Raw genomic sequence first — 18,905 nt, 5'->3', positions numbered from 1 at the left:
CCAATTCAAACTCTATTTCAAACTTCAGACTCCAGCTTGATCTCTCTACTTTTCCCTGTGTTGGCATGCAGGATGTGGGGAACCTGATGAAATAATTGTGCATCAGCTAATTTACAGACTGAAGGAAGTGCAAGTGAGAGACTTCAGAGTGTGGACTTTGTGGCAGTTTGAGCATAAACAGGAGGCATGAAATTGAGAGCCTGAAAACAGGGGACTAGTTTTTAAGACTGCTCAATAATTCCTCTAAAGGAAGCCAGAAGGTAGTACAATTGGATGGATAAATTAATATATATCAAACACTGGCGATCCTTTTACCAGTCACTGGGGACCATTGTTTGTTAAAGCCACTGGGCTCAACTAATGAAAAGTGTTACCACAAATCAGAAGTAGCTCATGTCTGAAGTCTAGAACTCCAATTTGAAGCTGAAAAGCCTGCCTCCGGGAGTAAAGCAATTATCAATCACAGACAAATACCCTGCTAGTGGGGGTGGTCTGACAATCTTTTTTTGCATGTTCCCTGCATCCTAGAGTAAAGCAAAGTGCAAAGGAGTGAGAAGTTGCTTCTGACCCTGTCTACTCTACAAACCAATTGGACCACAGTTTTGATGCCTCATGATACCTGTGCCACAATGAAGTTACTTATTTTCAGTAACGTTCATTCTACGTGTACTCTCTTTAGCCAGAGATTCCTCACTTTGTAACTATCTCCAGACATCTGAATGAATCTGGAAAACTCAGAGCAGTACTCCTACACGCTAGTAGGTGGTGTTATGCAACTCTGCTTCAATGCCGCTCTGCTCCGGAAGTGACAAATGGAGTCGCATACAAGTGTCACCTCTAGTCAGCTGACGTCAGTTTATTTTATTAGCTTGTCCACACCTTCAGATGCAAAGCCCATCTGGGCATTGAAAGAACCGGTGTGCAGATTCCTAAATTGAGACAATACCACAGAGTGAGAAGACAGATGGGCGGTGACAATCAGAGGTTACAGTATCCAGCATAAAGAGCATCATCAAGGGTAAGTAACTTCTTGTTCTTATTGATACTTCAAAACGCAGATTCATCAACTTGTGAATAGATACCAAAGCAGTAACTCCTAGGGTGGTGGTTCTGTGAGATGGATGAGACTATTAGGTCCTGCTAGATGAGCAGGCCAAAAGAACATCTCAAAAGACCCAACTGTTGAATCATTAGTGCTTTGTGAACGTGGGTGCTGATGCACTTGTGGCGGCCTGACAGAAAACCAGAACAGACACTCAATATGCTAATGCCATGGTAGCCATCTTGGCTCTGGTGGAGTAAGTCCTTTGATATTCTGGAGGCTGCTACTTAGCCACTGCATAGCAGATTTTAATGCAGCAGACTTTACACTGGGAGATGGTCTATTTCTGCACTGCATCACCCTTCTTCACCCCCAGAGAAACCATCAGGCAGCTCATCATCCACTCGATGTTCTTTGGTGCGATCAATGTAAAATATGATTGCTATCTTGTGGTCCAAACTATGGAACGATGTGGCTGAGAAAAGAAGGTCTGGAGGGTAATAGCTTGTCCAGCATGAAAGGGCGTCACCAATTTGGCAGGAAAGGAACTAAAGTCCTTAAGGCCAGTTTGAATGGAAAAAGACAGTATGAGATGGCTGGACCCAGGGGCCTCAAGTTCACTCATCCAGATTGCAGATTTTATCACAACCAGAAAAACATTTTTAAGGTTAGGATGTGTAATGGACAACTGAGCACTGATTGAAAAAGGATACACATCAGAAAATTGAGAACTAGTTTGAGTCCCACTGTGGCATCTAAAACGACTTAGGTTGAAACAAACGGTGTAAACCTTTTAGGAAACGTATCAGAAGCAGTGATTTGAATAAGTATGGTTGGTCTGACAAGGGTAAAAGCAGTTAATCCTTAACCAGACCCAGAGGAAGACCCTGCTGGCTAAAAACAAAGAAAACAACAACATATCCAACGCTTTTGCCTCAACAAGTCCAACTAGCGGGTACTGCACCAAGCCACAAACTTGTCCCAGCTCCTCACATGCACATATTTCGTGGAAGGCAATCTGGCTATCAGAATGCCATCAACTACCTCAGGAGGAAGATAAAAGGAGATCAACCTTCACCACTCAATCTCCACACATTGTGGTGCAGGTTGCACAGGCTCAGGTGCAAGACTCTGCCCAGCTACTACGACAAAAGGTCCTCCAGAAGTGGTAGCCTGATTGGAGGACAGATGCTCAATCTCAGAGGTTTCTAGGTATCACACTCTCTTGGCCCACTCCAGGTAACTAGGGTTCAGTCGTTCCTTATTTTTTTCAGAACTCGAGGCAGGTGGGCTAGCAGCAGAAGGTCATAGAGGAGTCCAGTGCTCTACTCCAGACAGAACGAGTTTCTGAGAGACAGCCTTCTTGGAAACTCCAGCTTGGAAAATAACTAATACTGAGAGTACTTGAGCGTGGGGAAAAGCATTACTGGAAGATGCCCTTGCATCTTTCAGTGTAACTGCCATTCGCAATCAGCTAGGAGCCACTGGCTTAATTAGCCTGCCCTGGTGTTTAAAAAACCCTGCCAGGTGGTGTACCACAAAGGACAATTCAGATCTCCAGAGGCACGAGCCCTCTTCGTACAGGGCCAGAACCTCCCTCCCCCCCGCTTGTTGCATTACTATGTAGTGGTTCTGGGGTCTGTGAGAACCTGTACCAGCCATGCCTTCATAAAGGCAGGAAGGCGTTCAAAGCCAAGCAATTCACCTGCAACTCCAGCACACTGATGTGGAGATGGATTTCCACCAGAGATAGGATTCTCTGATCTCCACTTCTCCAAGGTAACCTTTCTAACTTCTAAAGATTAGTAGGTCAAGAAGCATTACAGCCATTCTCACTGAGACCCAGGACAGAGAATGAAACATCATATCTTGAATGTCCTGGACTTATTAGTCCAGAAGAAAGGCTTGAAAAAGGAATGTTTCCAGGATGGTTCCAATGAAGGGGAGTTTCTGCGAAGGAGTCAGAAATTACTTTGACAGGTTGATTGAGAAGCCCAATTAAGTCAAGAGGTTCGTCATCTGGAGATGGTCCAGGACAGCCTGTTGCAAGCCCGTATTCAAAAGCCAGTCATGGAGTTTGGGGAAAGACTGGTACCACTGACCTTCAAGGATGGGCAGTAATCACCACCACCTTTGTGAACACCTTAAGGGCACCTGTGAGGATGAAAAGTAGCACAGCAAAGTGAAAGTGCTCATGGCTCATCAAGAACCGGAAGTAGTGTCTGTGGGTCTGCAAGATGGGAATATGAAAATAAGCGACCTGCAGAACTAGCATTACCAGGGGGTTGAGCAAGGCTGAGCATTTTCAGTTTTTCACTGCACAGGGAGGCGTTAAGAGTGCACAGATCCAGAATAGAGCAGAGACCTATGTCCTTCTTTGCACACAAAAAATAGAGGGAATAACATCCAACCCCACTTCCGAGACTGATACAATGCCTGTGGCTCATTTGGCCTACAGATCCTGCACTTATTGGCATAAAATGGACAGATGGTCATTCAACACATGTTCCAATGCATGTAGCATGCAGTAGCGGCTGGTGTCAGAGTGGGAGAGAAGAGGGAGGGAGTGGGGGTTGGACGACACGAACACAAAAAACAAAACAAACGGGAAAGAAAAAAAAAACATAAAGTACTAACCTGCTGAATCGACGCTCTTCTGCTCCTCTCCACTTCAGCACAGGCTACCAAACTCCCCTGCGGCCAATCCAGACGCAGCTCTCATGCTGCTGGCAACATGAGCAGCAGCAGCATTGGGATTGGCCTGAGTGCCCTGGCTTTGTGCTCCGAGAGAGACTGGGAGCCTGTGCTTGCTGTTTCCAACCCAGCAATGCAGCTTGGGTTGGAGACAACTCAGTGCGCATGTTGGTTTGGCCATCCTGAGATGGCCGGCCAAACCCACATGCACACTGATAGCAGCGTATACCACTCCCCCTCCGTCCCTATCAGTGCAATGGCACAACCACCAAGACTCGGCCCGGCCCTTTGTACTTGAAAAATAAAACAGTAATAAACCTGTTTTATTATTGTTTAATTTTTCAACTTTTGAGGCTTTTGGCAGGGGGGCCACGCTCCTATGCAATAGAGGCGAATCCACCGATGGTAGCATGTGCAGTGGTTAAAAAGGAAAGGCCAGGCATAGCCCATAAGACAATCTGCAGGAACTAATTCTTGAATGTAATATAAAGCCATTCCTGCAGAAGTGATTGATCTTTCCTCATACCAGATGGCTGTGTACCACAAAGGGTGCACTAAATAGGTTTTGCGTTTGTTGCTGGGGCAGGAGAGGGGGGGAGTGGATTAGGAAGTACGGTGCCCCTGATGGTCAGTTCGTCATGCTACACCCACGGCCCCAACATTGAAAGGACCTCTTGTGGGGAGAGTGGGGCCTAACGCTGTCTATATGCCAAGCCCTTGGAATATCCCCTAAATGGATGAAATTGTTTTGTGGATTGCCAGACTGAAGCTGAAAGAACCAAAGAACGCACTGTGGCCTGGCTTTTCTTAAAATACTTTAGGGCAGAGTCCACCTTTTCACCAAACAGGAGGAAGGCAAGAAACGTCATGTCCATTAAGGACTCCTGGATGTCCCAAGAGAAGCCCATGGACCTCATCCACATGAGACGTCAAAGCACAATACCGAGCAAACATCTTACATTAACTGATCTCAAAGCAAGACTGGATGAAGCAAACATAATCTTACCAAATGTATCCATATGTTTTGAGTCACTGTCGGGGGGTGGTTAGGAAGGCATTAGGGTTCACCTTACTGGTGGACTTGTCGGTTGACTTTGGGAGCACGTTTTAGATCAAGTGCCCATTAGTGTGTCAGTGAGGGCTTCATTAAAGGGCAAAAGAGGTTCGGTCAGTGTCTGGCCTGGCTGCAGGACCTCTGTCAGCTCATTAATTTTTACCTTCCTAGTGGGGAGGTGAATATCAAGGTCCTTAGTAGCCCAAAGTAAGCCAGAGGGAGCTGGAAGCATGCCAAAGATATGCAGCATGGCCTCTAGAAAGGCATCAACCTGCTATGCATCTTACGTTTTTCTCTTTGACTAACCAGAACTCTTCAACCTTGAAAATACCGGCCTTTGAGAACATAAGTCGATCTGTGCCTTTGACTTCAACCTGGAGCAGAACCAGTATGAAGCCTTCCAGTGCTTCATCACATACAGCTTCTCTTCATGTTTTCGGATGACTTCTGGATTAATCTGGCTGCAATCATTGAACGCCTTGACGCTGTATGTGGAAACCAAGCACCAGAGGCACACATTGTGCGGATCTGTCAGATATCTGCTTGTGACAGTCCTTACACGTACTAAATCCTGTAGTTTTAAGGGGTGACGTTTCCATTGGACTCCGAAAATGTCTTCACATGGTGAAGAAAGAAGAAGCAGAGATCCGGATCTATGTCTGAAGGCGGGAAAAGGAAGGAGTTGATGTTAAAGCACATGGGTGCCACCGCTATACAGTTCCGTTTGTCACTCCCTGTGCGGAACAGCATTCACACGGAGTTCTATGGTACCACATATCAGCATGCAGAAGCACTGCTTTTGAGTTTTACAGATCCACTCTGGTACCGGGAAATATTTGCAAGGTGAGGAATCTGTGGTTAGAAGTATCCACCAGAAAATATTTCTGTCACAGAGTAGCATGTGATAGTAAACAATGCATGCTGCTGTCAAGACCTCAAACTGTCAGCTCCATATGACAAGGGGTGAGAAGTACTGCCACCAATATTCCTCAGTATCTGCAATACAAGATGAAAGTAGCCAATCAACATAGCATTGTCAATTATATGTCACACTCTCCTTATTAACTGGGGGACGGTGCCAGCGAAGAGGTCTCTGCTTCAGCGCAATGCACTCTTTCAAATCATAATCAAAAACGTGTGGACTGGGTTACAGTAGAAGGTGCTGGACACATCGCCTATTTTAGAGCTGAAAAGGCTGACTACATTAGGGCTGAGGCAATACATGCTTTAGGTGGTAGTGAAAGGTTCTGTATCCTAAGTCAGGTATGTTAGGTTTTTCAATTCATCATGATTATGAGCTTTTTGTTGGCATGGGTAGCCAAACTACAACCAGGTTGCATAAAGTGTCAAGTTTTCACAGTCAGATGAAAATCTGGCTTCTGTGGGTTACAGAATATGAATGGATGTTATGGAGCAGACATGAAGTGTAATCCTCTAAACTTACAAAAATGCAAAATATTTGCAGTTAAAACAATAAGCTATCCTGAAGAGAACCAGATAAGGGGGTTTGCATTCTGTGAGCTGGTCTGTCTTACCTCTTCGATTGTAGCAATCCTCTGCATAACAACTATGTGGGTTCCTGCCCCGTGGTCCAGGTGTCCTTCGAGGTGGAAGTATATGACTGGGAAGAACAGGTCTATTACAAATGTAGCAGGGACAAGGCACACCCATCTGTGTGAACCCCCTGAAAAAACAAGAAAACTTAAAGTGAAGTAAATAAGCAAACAACCCAAAACTTTGAGGCAGACTGCACATGTTCAGCAACTGGTACAACTAAGAACAGCTAAGAACAGGTGCTCTGACACTACATGAGAAGTCAACAAAGGCCTGATTTAGCATTATCTCCATGAACTACCTCTATAAAAATATAGCAACAATGATTAGTTTTCATTCATGAATTGCTTATACAGACAGCAGCATTAAAGCAGAAGTAAACAAAGGACTTCAGTAACGTTTTCCTATATCAGGAATTATCTTTCAATCTGTGGTGCTCTCCAAGTACCTCACAGATGCCAACACATAGACCCTATAATGAAAAGGGAGCCATTAGTACTCGCTGAATACAATGTGTGCCACCAGTGACAAAGCACCTGTTGCAGTCTCTGTGTCTGCTTATTATCTGTCATAATCCCACTTGTTACATACTAGCAATCCCGTTTTTTCAATTGGTTGAACATTGCCAGGTTGAAGCAGTAAAGATAAAAAAAAAAAAAAATGTAGTACCCCTCCTCTCTGGGTCCTCTGTGCATGTGAGCTGCATCCCACACCAACGTGTCACCGTCCACCACACCAAAGCCCTGCATTTGCTGATGAAGTGGGCAGGTGCTCGAAGTCATTAAGGAGAGAGGTCAAGGACAAGCGTTTCTTAATCATTTAGAAGGAATCTTTCCTTATAGCTGCTTTTCCCAACCTCCTTTCCAGGTGGTAAGAAATTCAACTTTATGTTTCTAATGCTAAGAGGGGAGAGCAGAGTATGTAACTGACCACGCTTCAAGCTGTACACAAATTCATGGTCAAAATCAGCATCTTTTCAAAATGAGCTTACGGCTCAGGAAACACACGGGATTGGCCCATGTTTCTGCCCTACAAATTCTGCTAAGTATTGTCATAATTCTGCTGATGCTGCCTTTGATCTGGTGAAATGAACAACCTGGTGGAATTAACATTATGGGGGTCATTACAAAATTGGCGGTAAAAGCCGCTTATCACTGTGCAGAAGACCGGCAACACACCACCGCGGCCGCAGAATTCCGCCACAGCTATTATGACCCACAGCACGGAATCCGACAAAATTCAGACACCCACACAAGTCCGCCACACCAAAGGTCAGTGATAAACTGGCGAAAAAAAAACCTCCACCGTCACGCCAACAGAAATACGCCCACACTATCACGACACACAAATCCACGCGGCGGTCTTTCAACCGCGGTATTCCATTGGCGGTACACACCGCTGCGCTCAAAATACACACACTTCTACAAAACACCGCCACATTGGACAATTCAAAATACACACACCTGATACACATACACACACCACTCCCACACACCCAATACAATATAAAACACACACCCACAAACCCTTACGACCACTATTACAGAGAGAATGCCAGAGAGAAACACCACCATCCACAAACTAGCAGCCACAGGCACACAACACCATCACCCAGACAACTTCCACGCACAAAACACCACACACCACTACATATCACCACACTTATCACCACACACACCACCCCACACATCACCTACACCACCCCATGGCACGGCAAAGACACCCCAGGTTTTCGGAGGAGGAGCTCAGGGTCATGGTGGAGGAAATCGTCCGGGTAGAGCCACAGCTATTTGGAGCACAGGTGTAGCACACCTCAATTGCAAGGAAGATGAAGCTATGGTGAAGAATAGTCAACAGGGTCAACGCAGTGGAACAACACCCAAGAAATCGGGACGACATCAGGAAGAGGTGGAACGACCTACGGGGGAAGGTGCATTCCGTGGTTCCGCGGACTGGCGGCAGACCCCCACCTCCTCACCCACAACTAACAACATGGGAGGAGCAGGTCTTGGCGATTCTACATCCTGAGGGCCTCGCAGGAGTCGGTGCAGGAATGGACTCCAGTAAGTCAAACCTTTAACTACCATATCCCCCACCCTACCTGCATGCTATCACATACCCCCACCCTCGCCCCCACCCATATCACTCCAACTCCTCACAAATGTACCAATATCACAAACCACACATCCCAACACCAAGCCCTGCATGGAACAACGACGCATGGACACCCATCACTAAAGGATGCCACTGCACATACCCATACACCCCCCTAAACCATTATCACACAAGCCCCCACACAGGAATGCCAGCACTGGGGTACACGCTCACCCACCCATTGCACACCATGACACACACAGATGCAATAATCATGCTTTTCCACCCCTGCAGGACCACTACCCAACGTCACCAGACAGGAGGGTCCAGACATTTCCACCCCACCCACAGAAGAGGCCCACAGTGATGACAGCAGCTCTGTCCAACTGGATCTAGATGACCAGCCCGGACCATCGTGGGCCTCGGGACAGTCGGTTCCCCTCACACAGGCACAGGCCACCACAGACCTTCCCCCCTCTGGTAACACCAGCACAGCACCCACCCAGCGGGCCCATACCTCCGTCCCCAGGACACGTCAATCAGGTGTGTGTCCACCACTACAGGGAACCCAGGATAACCCACCACCCCAACAACAACAGGGACCTGGGGGCAGTGGTAGTGGGCACACGGTCCAGGGGACGGAGACCCAGGAACACAGGGGAACTGGGAGGGCTGCTGTGCGACAGGGGGCGGACAGGCCATGGGAACCCACTCTCCACGAGGCCCTCTCCTCCATCATGGAAGCATACCACCACTCCCAGGAGACGATGGCAACGGTCCTGGCCAAGTTTCAGGAGACCCAGCGCATGCAGGAGGAACAGTATTTGGGGTTCAGGGCGGAACTCAGAATCACCAGCTCCGCCCTGGGCATCATCGTAGGGGTGCTGAAAGAAATACTCAACACCAGGAGGGAAACTGTGGCACTACAAGGGGCCCCTGACACTAGCATGGATGATGATCTGCCCACCACCTCCGCTGGCGCTAGTGGACAGGAGGCACCGCCACAGGACCACCACACCAGCAACCCACCCCCTGCAGACGGAGAACCACCCCGCAAATGGTCCCTGAGATCCAGGAACAAGACAGAGCACAATGCCAAGACCGCTGCCAAGAAATGAGACCACCCTGATTGTCAACCCACTGTCCCACTTTGTCACCCTGTCCATATTGAAACTGCCCCAGCTCCACTTCCTATGCCCATATGGGCAAGGCACCTATGAGACTAATAGACTGGACTCTGCCATGGAAACTCCTCCACCATCACCCCTCACCATTTAACTTCCCCCTCCAATATTTTGGATGTAAATAAACACACCTAAAGCACCAAAAGATCTGGAGTCTGTCTGTGATTTTGAAAGTGTGTTTGCAATTACAGTGACAACATTTTCAGGAAATAGTAATGTCAACATACCTATGTCACACAGCTCTAGTCCATGAGGAATCTAAGCAGATGACACACGTTGGGACCCACACCTGTGAAACCGTAAGGGAAAGTGACAACTCAGTGACCATACACTGGGTAAAATCGACAGACAGGATAGAGGTAGAAGTGTAAAAGTACTTGTAGTAGGCATTAATGTATTCTCACCTGTGTTTCACTGGAAATATTGCTGGATGACTGAGTCCCTGTTGTCAATGTCTTCTTCCTCTGCTTCCGCCTCATCACTGTCCACAGGCTCCACAGCTGCCACAACACCGCCATCTGGACCATCTTCCTGCAGAAAAGGCACCTGTCGTCGCAAAGCCAAGTCATGAAGCATACAGCAGGCCACGATGATCTGGCACACCTTCTTTGGTGAGTAGAATAGGGATCCACCTGTCATATGGAGGCACCGGAACCTGGCCTTTAGGAGGCCGAAGGTCAGCTCGATCACCCTCCTAGTACGCCCATGGGCCTCATTATAGCGTTCTTCTGCCTGGTCCTGGGATTCCTCACTGGGGTCAGTAGCCATGACAGGTTGGGGTAACCAGAGTCACCTAATAGCCACACACGGTGCCTCTGGAGTTGACCCATCACATAAGGGATGCTGCTATTTCGCATGATGTAGGTGTCATGCACTGAGCCAGGGAACATGGCATTCACATGGGAGATGTACTGGTCGGCCAAACATACCATCTGTACATTCATCGAATGATAACTCTTCCGGTTCCTGTACACCTGTTCACTCCTGTGGGGGGGGGGGGGACCAAAGACACATGGGTCCCATCAATGGCACCTATGATGTTGGGGATATGTCCAAGGGCATAGATGTCACCTTTCACTACAGGCAAATCCTCCACCTGAGGGAAAACGATGTAGCTCTGCATGTGTTTCAGCAGGGCAGACAACACTCTGGACAATACGTTGGAAAACATAGGCTGGGACATCTCTGATGCCATGGCCACAGTTGTTTGAAAAGACCCACTTGCAAGGAAAGGGAGCACTGATAGCACCTGCACTTGAGGGGGGATTCCTATGGGATGGCGGATTGCTGACATCAGGTCTGGCTCCAACTGGGTACACAGTTCCTGGATTGTGGCACGGTCAAACCTGAAGGTGCTTATCAGATTTCTTTCCTCCATTGTCGACAGGTCCACCAGCAGTCGGTACACCGGAGGATTCTGCCATGTTCTCACATGTCCCAGCGGACGGTGCCTATGAAGGACAACAGCGACCAGAGAGTCAAACAAGTCAGAGGTATGTACTCACAGTCTACACAGAACACGATTCATACACAAAATCTGGCCTGTATGTGTGTTGAGAGTAGGCCTAGGTATGTGTGACGCAGTTGGTTATTAGGCCATGTGGGCCCCTGAAATGGCGGCTGTCTGACCTCTAAAGTAGGACAATGGGATGTGAGGTAACTGCCCTGGCGTGGTACACCGTTGCGGTAGGCGGTCGAAGACCGCTGCGCAATGCTGCATTGGTTAACATTGGACCCAATGGGTCCCAGGAGCCAATGACGATGTACGCCAGCGGTGATGGTACGCACCGCCACGGACGTGACCACCATTTTCTATCTGTTGAATCACTCGATACCTGATCTTCGACAGGAGAGGAGCTACACTGCAAGTGCTGCTGTGACCTCGGTCTGGAAGAGACAATGTCTCGTGCGTCTGGGGAAAGGGCCCCTGCCTTCACATCGGAGGAGTTGGAGAAGCTCGTTGACGTTGTCCTCCCCCAGTACACGCTACTCTATGGTCCTCCAGACCAACAGGTAAGTACACAGGGGGCATGTTGTATGGGCTATGCCTGTGTGGAGAGGGCTGGTTGTAAGAAGGAAGGGGGCAGAGTTCTGAGTGCATGAAAGACGGCGTGTGCATGTGACACATGGCAAGGGTAGGGATGGGGGCCACTCACTTTGACGGCGCAGTTGGTTATGACTTCTCTTCTTTCCCTGTACATTTCATGTAGGTCTGCGCCCACCAGAAGAAGGATATTTGGCGTGTCATCGCCAAGGACATCCGGACCCTGGGGGTCCACCACAGACGGAGCACCCACTGCCGGAGGAGATGGGAGGACATTCGCCGCTGGAGCAAGAAGACGGCAGAGGCTCTGCTGGGGATGGCCTCCCAACGTGGGAGGGGTGCCCGTCGAACCATGACCCCCCCTGATGTTCTGGATCCTGGCGGTGGCCTACCCTGAGTTGGATGGGCACTTGAGGGCATCACAGCAGAGACAAAGGGGTGAGTACACTCTCATTCAGCTGACTTTGAGTGCAGTGGAGGGGTCTGGGTGGGGGAGGAGGGCTCTGGGTTTCCCTAGGCCAGGGCGAGTTCCGTAGGCTAGGCCCCTTCATAAGGCATGGCCCTGTGGCCCCCCACCCCACCTCTGTAGAGTGCCAAGTATAGGTATTCATGCACCTGTGTCATCTATGTGTGCAAATGTCGTCCATAGCCTTGTAGGCCATTTCCCAGGAATTGCACTGTAGAGCCCAACAGCGCGATGTAGTGCAGGGGGCTACTGTGTCTGTCTTGTCCGCCAACAGTAGCGGTAAGCCATGCACTCAACCTGTCTTTCTTCTGTCCCCCCCCCCTTTTTTGCGGTCTCCCTGTTATTGTGTGCATTAGCATGATCAGGCGGAGGAGGAGTGGCACCGGAGCACGAGGGAGCTGCGTCCCACATGGCCATGGGGGGCCACACTACGGACTCTGAATACACCAGTGGGACGGAGGGCGAGGGGAGCACCACGGCGGTGACAGGAGCTGAAACCAGCGACACGGACTCGTCCTCCGATGGGAGCTCCCTTGTGGTGGTGGCAACATCTGTGCCCCCCACTACTACAGGTACAGCTGCCACCCCCCCTACCAGCACCGCCCTCCCAGCAGCCCCTCAGCGTGTTCCCCGTGCCCGCTCACCCAGGAGGGTGGGCATCACCTTCACCCCAGGCACCTCAGCCCCTGCCCCTGTCACCTCTGCTGCCTCTCAGTGAGGAGGCCATTGACCTCCTCAGGTCCCTCACTGTTGGGCAGTCTACCATTTTGAATGCCATCCAGGGTGTAGAAAGGGAGTTGCAACAAACCAATGCATTCCTGGAGGGCATTCATTCTGGTCAGGCGGCCCTTCATCGAACCTTTCAAACTCTGGCCTCAGCACTGATGGCAGCCATTGTCCCTGTGTCTAGCCTCCCCCTCCAACTTCCTCCACCCAGACCCAATCCCCTGTACCTCTGCCTATCCCAAGCACACCATCAGACCAGCATGCACACACATCAACACACAAGAGTGGCTCAGGCAAACATAAGCACCACACATCCCACAGGCACTGACACAAGCAACACACACATACAGACAGACCAACATCCACTGCCTCCACTGTGTCCCCCTCCTCCTCGTCTCCCTCCTCCCTCCCAGTCTCGTCTACACTCACACCTGCATGCACTACCACTACAGCCACTACGTCCCGCAACAGCACACCCACCACGTGCAGTCACCACCCCCACTACCATTCACACGTCCCATGTGTCCTCTCCCAGTGTGTCTGTGGCGCCCCCTCCCAAGATACACAAACGCAGGCACACACCCACCCAACATACATCCACCTCACAACAGCCTCCAGCGCATGCACCCAAAGCCACAAAAGTTACACCTCCTACAACCACCACCTCTTCCTCCACTCCCAAACCCCCTCCAGCTACCCGTCCCAATGTCCCCAAACAACTTTTCCTGTCCACCCTTAATCTATTTCAGCCTCCCACCCCCCTTCCAACTCATAGGTCCCGTACTAGCACCTCAGCCACAAAATCTCCGGGACCAGTGATGCCTGTTGTCACAGGTATGTGGAGTTCACCGGCCACCAAGCCAGCCAGTGTATAACGGAGCCAGAGCACAGCCAGTCCCCCCCTGTGAAGCACCAGAAGTTGGCCAGTGCCCGGCGGGAGAGGGGGAAGACTCCAGCCACCCAAGCCGCTCATAGGGGTCCCAGGGGGAGTGTGGACTCAGCTGTGACTCCTCCCAAGGTGGGGAAGGGGCAGAAGAAAGCCGCAAAGTCTGAGAGGAGCAGCACGGCGGAGAAGACAGCCATCATCCCCGCTGGCCAGGAGGCCACCTCCAGCCCCCATCATCGCTGCCCAGGACGCCACCGCCAGTCCCATCGTCGCTGTCCAGGAGGACCCCGCCAGCCACAGCCCAGCTACCCTGGAGGGCCCCGCCAGCCACAGCCCAGCTGCCCAGGAGGGCCCCGCCAGCCACAGCCCAGCTGCCCAGGAGGACCCCGCCAGCCACAGCCCAGCTGCCCAGGAGGGCCCCTCCAGCCACAGCCCACCTGACCAATGAAGGACCGCCAGCCCCAGCCCAGCTGGGCAATGAAGGACTGCCAAGTCAAGCACCGCTGAACAGGGCAAGCACCGCTGAACAGGGCAAGAACCGCCAAGTCAAGCACCGCAGTACAGGGCAAGGACCGCCAAGTCAAGCACCGCTGAACAGGGCAAGCACCGCTGAACAGGGCAAGGACCGTCAAGTCAAGAACCGCTGAACAGGGCAAGCACCGCTGAACAGGGCAAGGACCGTCAAGTCAAGCACTGCTGAACAGGGCAAGGACCACCAAGTCAAGCACCGCTGAACAGGGCAAGCACCGCTGAACAGGGCAAGGACCGCCAAGTTAAGCACCGCTGAACAGGGCAAGCACCGCCGAACAGGGCAAGGACCGCCAAGTCAAGCACCGCTGAACAGGGCAAGGACTGCCAAGTCAAGCACCGCTGAACAGGGCAAGCACCGCCAAGTCAAGCACCGCCGAACAGGGCAAGTACCGCCAACTCAAGCACCGCTAGCCCATGAGCGGCAGGAGCAGTGACGCAACTGGGACCGTCACGGGGTGAGTGATGCACTCTGGGCCCCAGTCCCCCTCCAGAACCAGTGGAGACATGTACCCACTCCGTCTGTCCTGCACAGGATGAAGCACTCTGGGCACCAGTCCCCCTCCAGAACCAGTGGAGACATGCATCCACTACCTCTGTCCTGCACAGGATGAAGCACTCTGGGCACCAGTCCCCCTCCAGAACCAGTGGAGACATGCATCCACTACCTCTGTCCTGCACAGGATGAAGCACTCTGGGCACCAGTCCCCCTCCAGAACCAGTGGAGACATGCATCCACTCTGTCTGTCCTGCACAGGATGAAGCACTCTGGGCACCAGTCCCCCTCCAGAACCAGTGGCGACATGCATCCACTCCGTCTATCCTGCACAGGATGAAGCACTCTGGGCACCAGTCCCCCTCCAGAACCAGTGCAGACATGCATCCACTACCTCTGTCCTGCACAGGATGAAGCACTCTGGGCACCAGTCCCCCTCCAGAACCAGTGGACACATGCATCCACTCCGTCTGTCCTGCACAGGATGAAGCACTCTGGGCACCAGTCCCCCTCCAGAAGCAGTGGAAACATGCATGCACTCCGTCTGTCCTGCACAGGATGAAGCACTCTGGGCACCAGTCCCCCTCCAGAACCAGTGGAGACTGTTATCCACTTGGGAGACTGTGGCTTTGCACTCCCCAGGATACAGCAGTGGGCAAACCACCCACTGGAGAGAATTGAGAGACTGTGGCTTTGCACTCCCCAGGATGGTACAGTGGACAAACCACCCACTGGAGAGACTTGAGAGACTGTGGCTTTGCAATCCCCAGGATGGTACAGTGGGCAAACCACCCACTGTATAGACTTGAGAGACTGTGGCTTTGCACTCCCCAGGATGGTACAGTGGGCAAACCACCCACTGGAGAGACTTGAGAGACTGTGGCTTTGCACTCCCCAGGATAGAGCAGTGGGCAAACCACCCACTCGAGAGACTTGAGAGACTGTGGCTTTGCACTCCCCAGGATGGTACAGTGGGCAAACCACCCACTGGAGAGACTTGAGAGACTGTGGCTTTGCACTTCCCAGGATGGTACAGTGGGCAAACCACCCACTGGAGAGACTTGAGAGACTGTGGCTTTGCACACCCCAGGATAGAGCAGTGGGCAAACCACCCACTGGAGAGACTTGAGAGACTGTGGCTTTGCACTCCCCAGGATAGAGCAGTGGGCAAACCATCCACTGGAGAGACTTGAGAGACTGTGGCTTTGCACTCCCCAGGATGGTACAGTGGGCAAACCACCCACTGTATAGACTTGAGAGAATGTGGCTTTGCACTCCCCAGGATGGTACAGTGGGCAAACCACCCACTGGAGAGACTTGAGAGACTGTGGCTTTGCACTCCCCAGGATAGAGCAGTGGGCAAACCACCCACTGGAGAGACTTGAGAGACTGTGGCTTTGCACTCCCCAGGATGGTACAGTGGGCAAACCACCCACTGTATAGACTTGAGAGAATGTGGCTTTGCACTCCCCAGGATGGTACAGTGGGCAAACCACCCACTGGAGAGACTTGAGAGACTGTAACTTTGCACTCCCCAGGACAGAGCAGTGGGCAAACCACCCACTGGAGAGACTTGAGAGACTGTGGCTTTGCACTCCCCAGGATGGTACAGTGGGCAAACCACCCACTGGAGAGACTTGAGAGACTGTGGCTTTGCACTCCCCAGGATGGTACAGTGGGCAAACCACCCACTGTATAGACTTGAGAGACTGTGGCTTTGCACTCCCCAGGATGGTACAGTGGGCAAACCACCCACTGGAGAGACTGTGGCTTTGCACTCCCCAGGATAGAGCAGTGGGCAAACCACCCACTGGAGAGACTTGAGAGACTGTGGCTTTGCACTCCCCAGGATGGTACAGTGGGCAAACCACCCACTGGAGAGACTTGAGAGACTGTAACTTTGCACTCCCCAGGATAGAGCAGCGGGCAAACCACCCACTGGAGAGACTGTGGCTTTGCACTCCCCAGGATGGTACAGTGGGCAAACCACCCACTGGAGAGACTTGAGAGACTGTGGCTTTGCACTCCCCAGGATGGTACAGTGGGCAAACCACCCACTGGAGAGACTTGAGAGACTGTGGCGTTGCACTCCCCAGGATGGTACAGTGGGCAAACCACCCACTGTATAGACTTGAGAGACTGTGGCTTTGCACTCCCCAGGATGGTACAGTGGGCAAACCACCCACTGGAGACTTGGGAGACTGTGGCTTTGCACTCCCCAGGATAGAGCAGTGGGCAAACCACCCACTGGAGAGGCTTGAGAGACTGTGGCTTTGCACTCCCCAGGATAGAGCAGTGGGCAAACCACCCACTGGAGAGACTTGAGAGACTGTGGCTTTGCACTCCCCAGGATGGTACAGTGGGCAAACCACCCACTGGAGAGACTTGAGAGAATGTGGCTTTGCACTCCCCAGGATAGAGCAGTGGGGAAACCACCCACTGGAGAGACTTGAGAGACTGTGGCTTTGCACTCCCCAGGATGATACAGTGGGCAAACCACCCACTGGAGAGACTTGAGAGACTGTGGCTTTGCACTCCCCAGGATGGTACAGTGGGCAAACCACCCACTGGAGAAACTTGAGAGACTGTGGCTTTGCACTCCCCAGGATAGAGCAGTGGGAAAATCACCCACTGGAAATACTTGAGACTGTGGTTTTGCACTCCCCAGGATGATACAGTGGGCAAACAACCCACTGGAGAGACTTGAGAGACTGTGGCTTTGCACTCCCCAGGATGGTACAGTGGGCAAACAACCCACTGGAGAGACTTGAGAGACTGTGGCTTTGCATTCCCCAGGATGGTACAGTGGGCAAACCACCCACTGGAGAGACTTGAGAGACTGTGGCTTTGCACTCCCCAGGATACATCAATGGCATGGAGCCCCCTCGTGGATGTGGCGTCGTGCACTCATCCGGCTGAGGTGCCCCCCCCTTCCCTTCCCCCTGAGGTGCCTGTTGTATTTCGATCTGATGCCCCTGCAGTGTTCTCTCCGTCATGTTCGGGTATCTTGTGTGGGCCTCGCCCATGCATTTTGGGCCCAGTGGTCCACGGACTATGAATGGTGCAATACGTGGACTACTAATCATGGTGTATATTTTGTTAATAGTGTGTGTGTATATATATATATACATATATATATATATTTGCTTACTGACTTTTGATATATTACAATGGTTACACTCATTTCCTTTTGTCTTTGCATTCTTCCAGGGGGGTTGGGGGATGTTACTGTAATGTTTGGATATGCATTGGTGTGTGTGTTGTAGTGGGTGAGGGTGGGGGTGAGGGTTGGGGTGTTGCATGTGTGTGTCCCTGTTTTTTGCCTCCCCCCTCCCCCCTCCCCTATGTCGTAGGTGCAGTACTCACCGTGGTCTTCGCCGCTGGTGTTGGTGCTCCTGGTACAGGAGCAGGAAGACTAGCGCAGGAAGAATATGGAGTTCCGGCTCCATGGTGTCGTCGTTCCTCGTGGAGTGTGTAGAGGTGAGCGCTTTTCCTTCGAAATGCCTGTTTCCGCCGTGTTTTTATCTGCAGTGAATCCGCCCCGGAAAAGGTGGCGGATTGGCCTGTCATAATAGTGTGGGCGGTACATTGTCCTCCGCCTGTCTGTTGGCGGTGACCGCTGAGCTGTTTGTTTGTACCGCCGTGGCAGTTGGAGTGTTAAAGTGGCTGTCTTTGTTGGCGGTTTCCGCCACGGTCGTAATTCCCAAAAATTTCCGCCAGCCTGTAGGCGGTCTTACCACCGCTTTAACACCATCCGCCAGGGTTGTAATGACCACCAAAGTCTCTCAGAAGGCTCATGGCTTCTAAGGTCACAGGACTTTGAAATGCAGAAGAGCATCCACTGCCAATATTGGCGTTGTCTGCTTTGTTGCTTATTGAAAGCCCACAATAGGTCACACAGTGAGAGTCAAAAAAATCAAAAGGCTTTCTTCACTCTTTCTAGGTAAACTTTCAGAGCTCTAATGACATATATAGTCTGTGTGCTATTTTTTCAGCTGGTGTCTAAGTTGAAATATAGGATAAATATTCTTTTGAGTTAAATGTATCTCAGTTAGCCTCTCCAGAATATGAAAAATGTCACAAGAACAAACTTGTGCAGGTGGTAGACAACAAAAGGCTCTTCTGAAAAGAGTTTAC

The 18,905-nt window shown here is 51.2% G+C and overlaps 1 protein-coding gene across 1 annotated transcript in view; it reads right to left on the bottom strand.

Moving 5' to 3' along the window:
* The window catches only part of SHFL (shiftless antiviral inhibitor of ribosomal frameshifting), a 121,571-nt gene that overhangs the window by 13,019 nt on the left and 89,647 nt on the right, over window positions 1-18,905 (bottom strand). The window contains exon 8 of the mRNA XM_069231789.1: window positions 6,326-6,474. Coding sequence (XP_069087890.1) covers window positions 6,326-6,474 — 149 coding nt within the window. The remainder of the gene's footprint in view (window positions 1-6,325; window positions 6,475-18,905) is intronic.

This window comes from Pleurodeles waltl, chromosome 4_2 (assembly GCF_031143425.1).
Source record: "Pleurodeles waltl isolate 20211129_DDA chromosome 4_2, aPleWal1.hap1.20221129, whole genome shotgun sequence".
Taxonomy (NCBI): Eukaryota; Metazoa; Chordata; class Amphibia; order Caudata; family Salamandridae; genus Pleurodeles; species Pleurodeles waltl.
The sequence above is the reverse complement of the archived record's forward strand: the minus strand, read 5'-3'. Positions and strand labels throughout refer to the sequence as shown.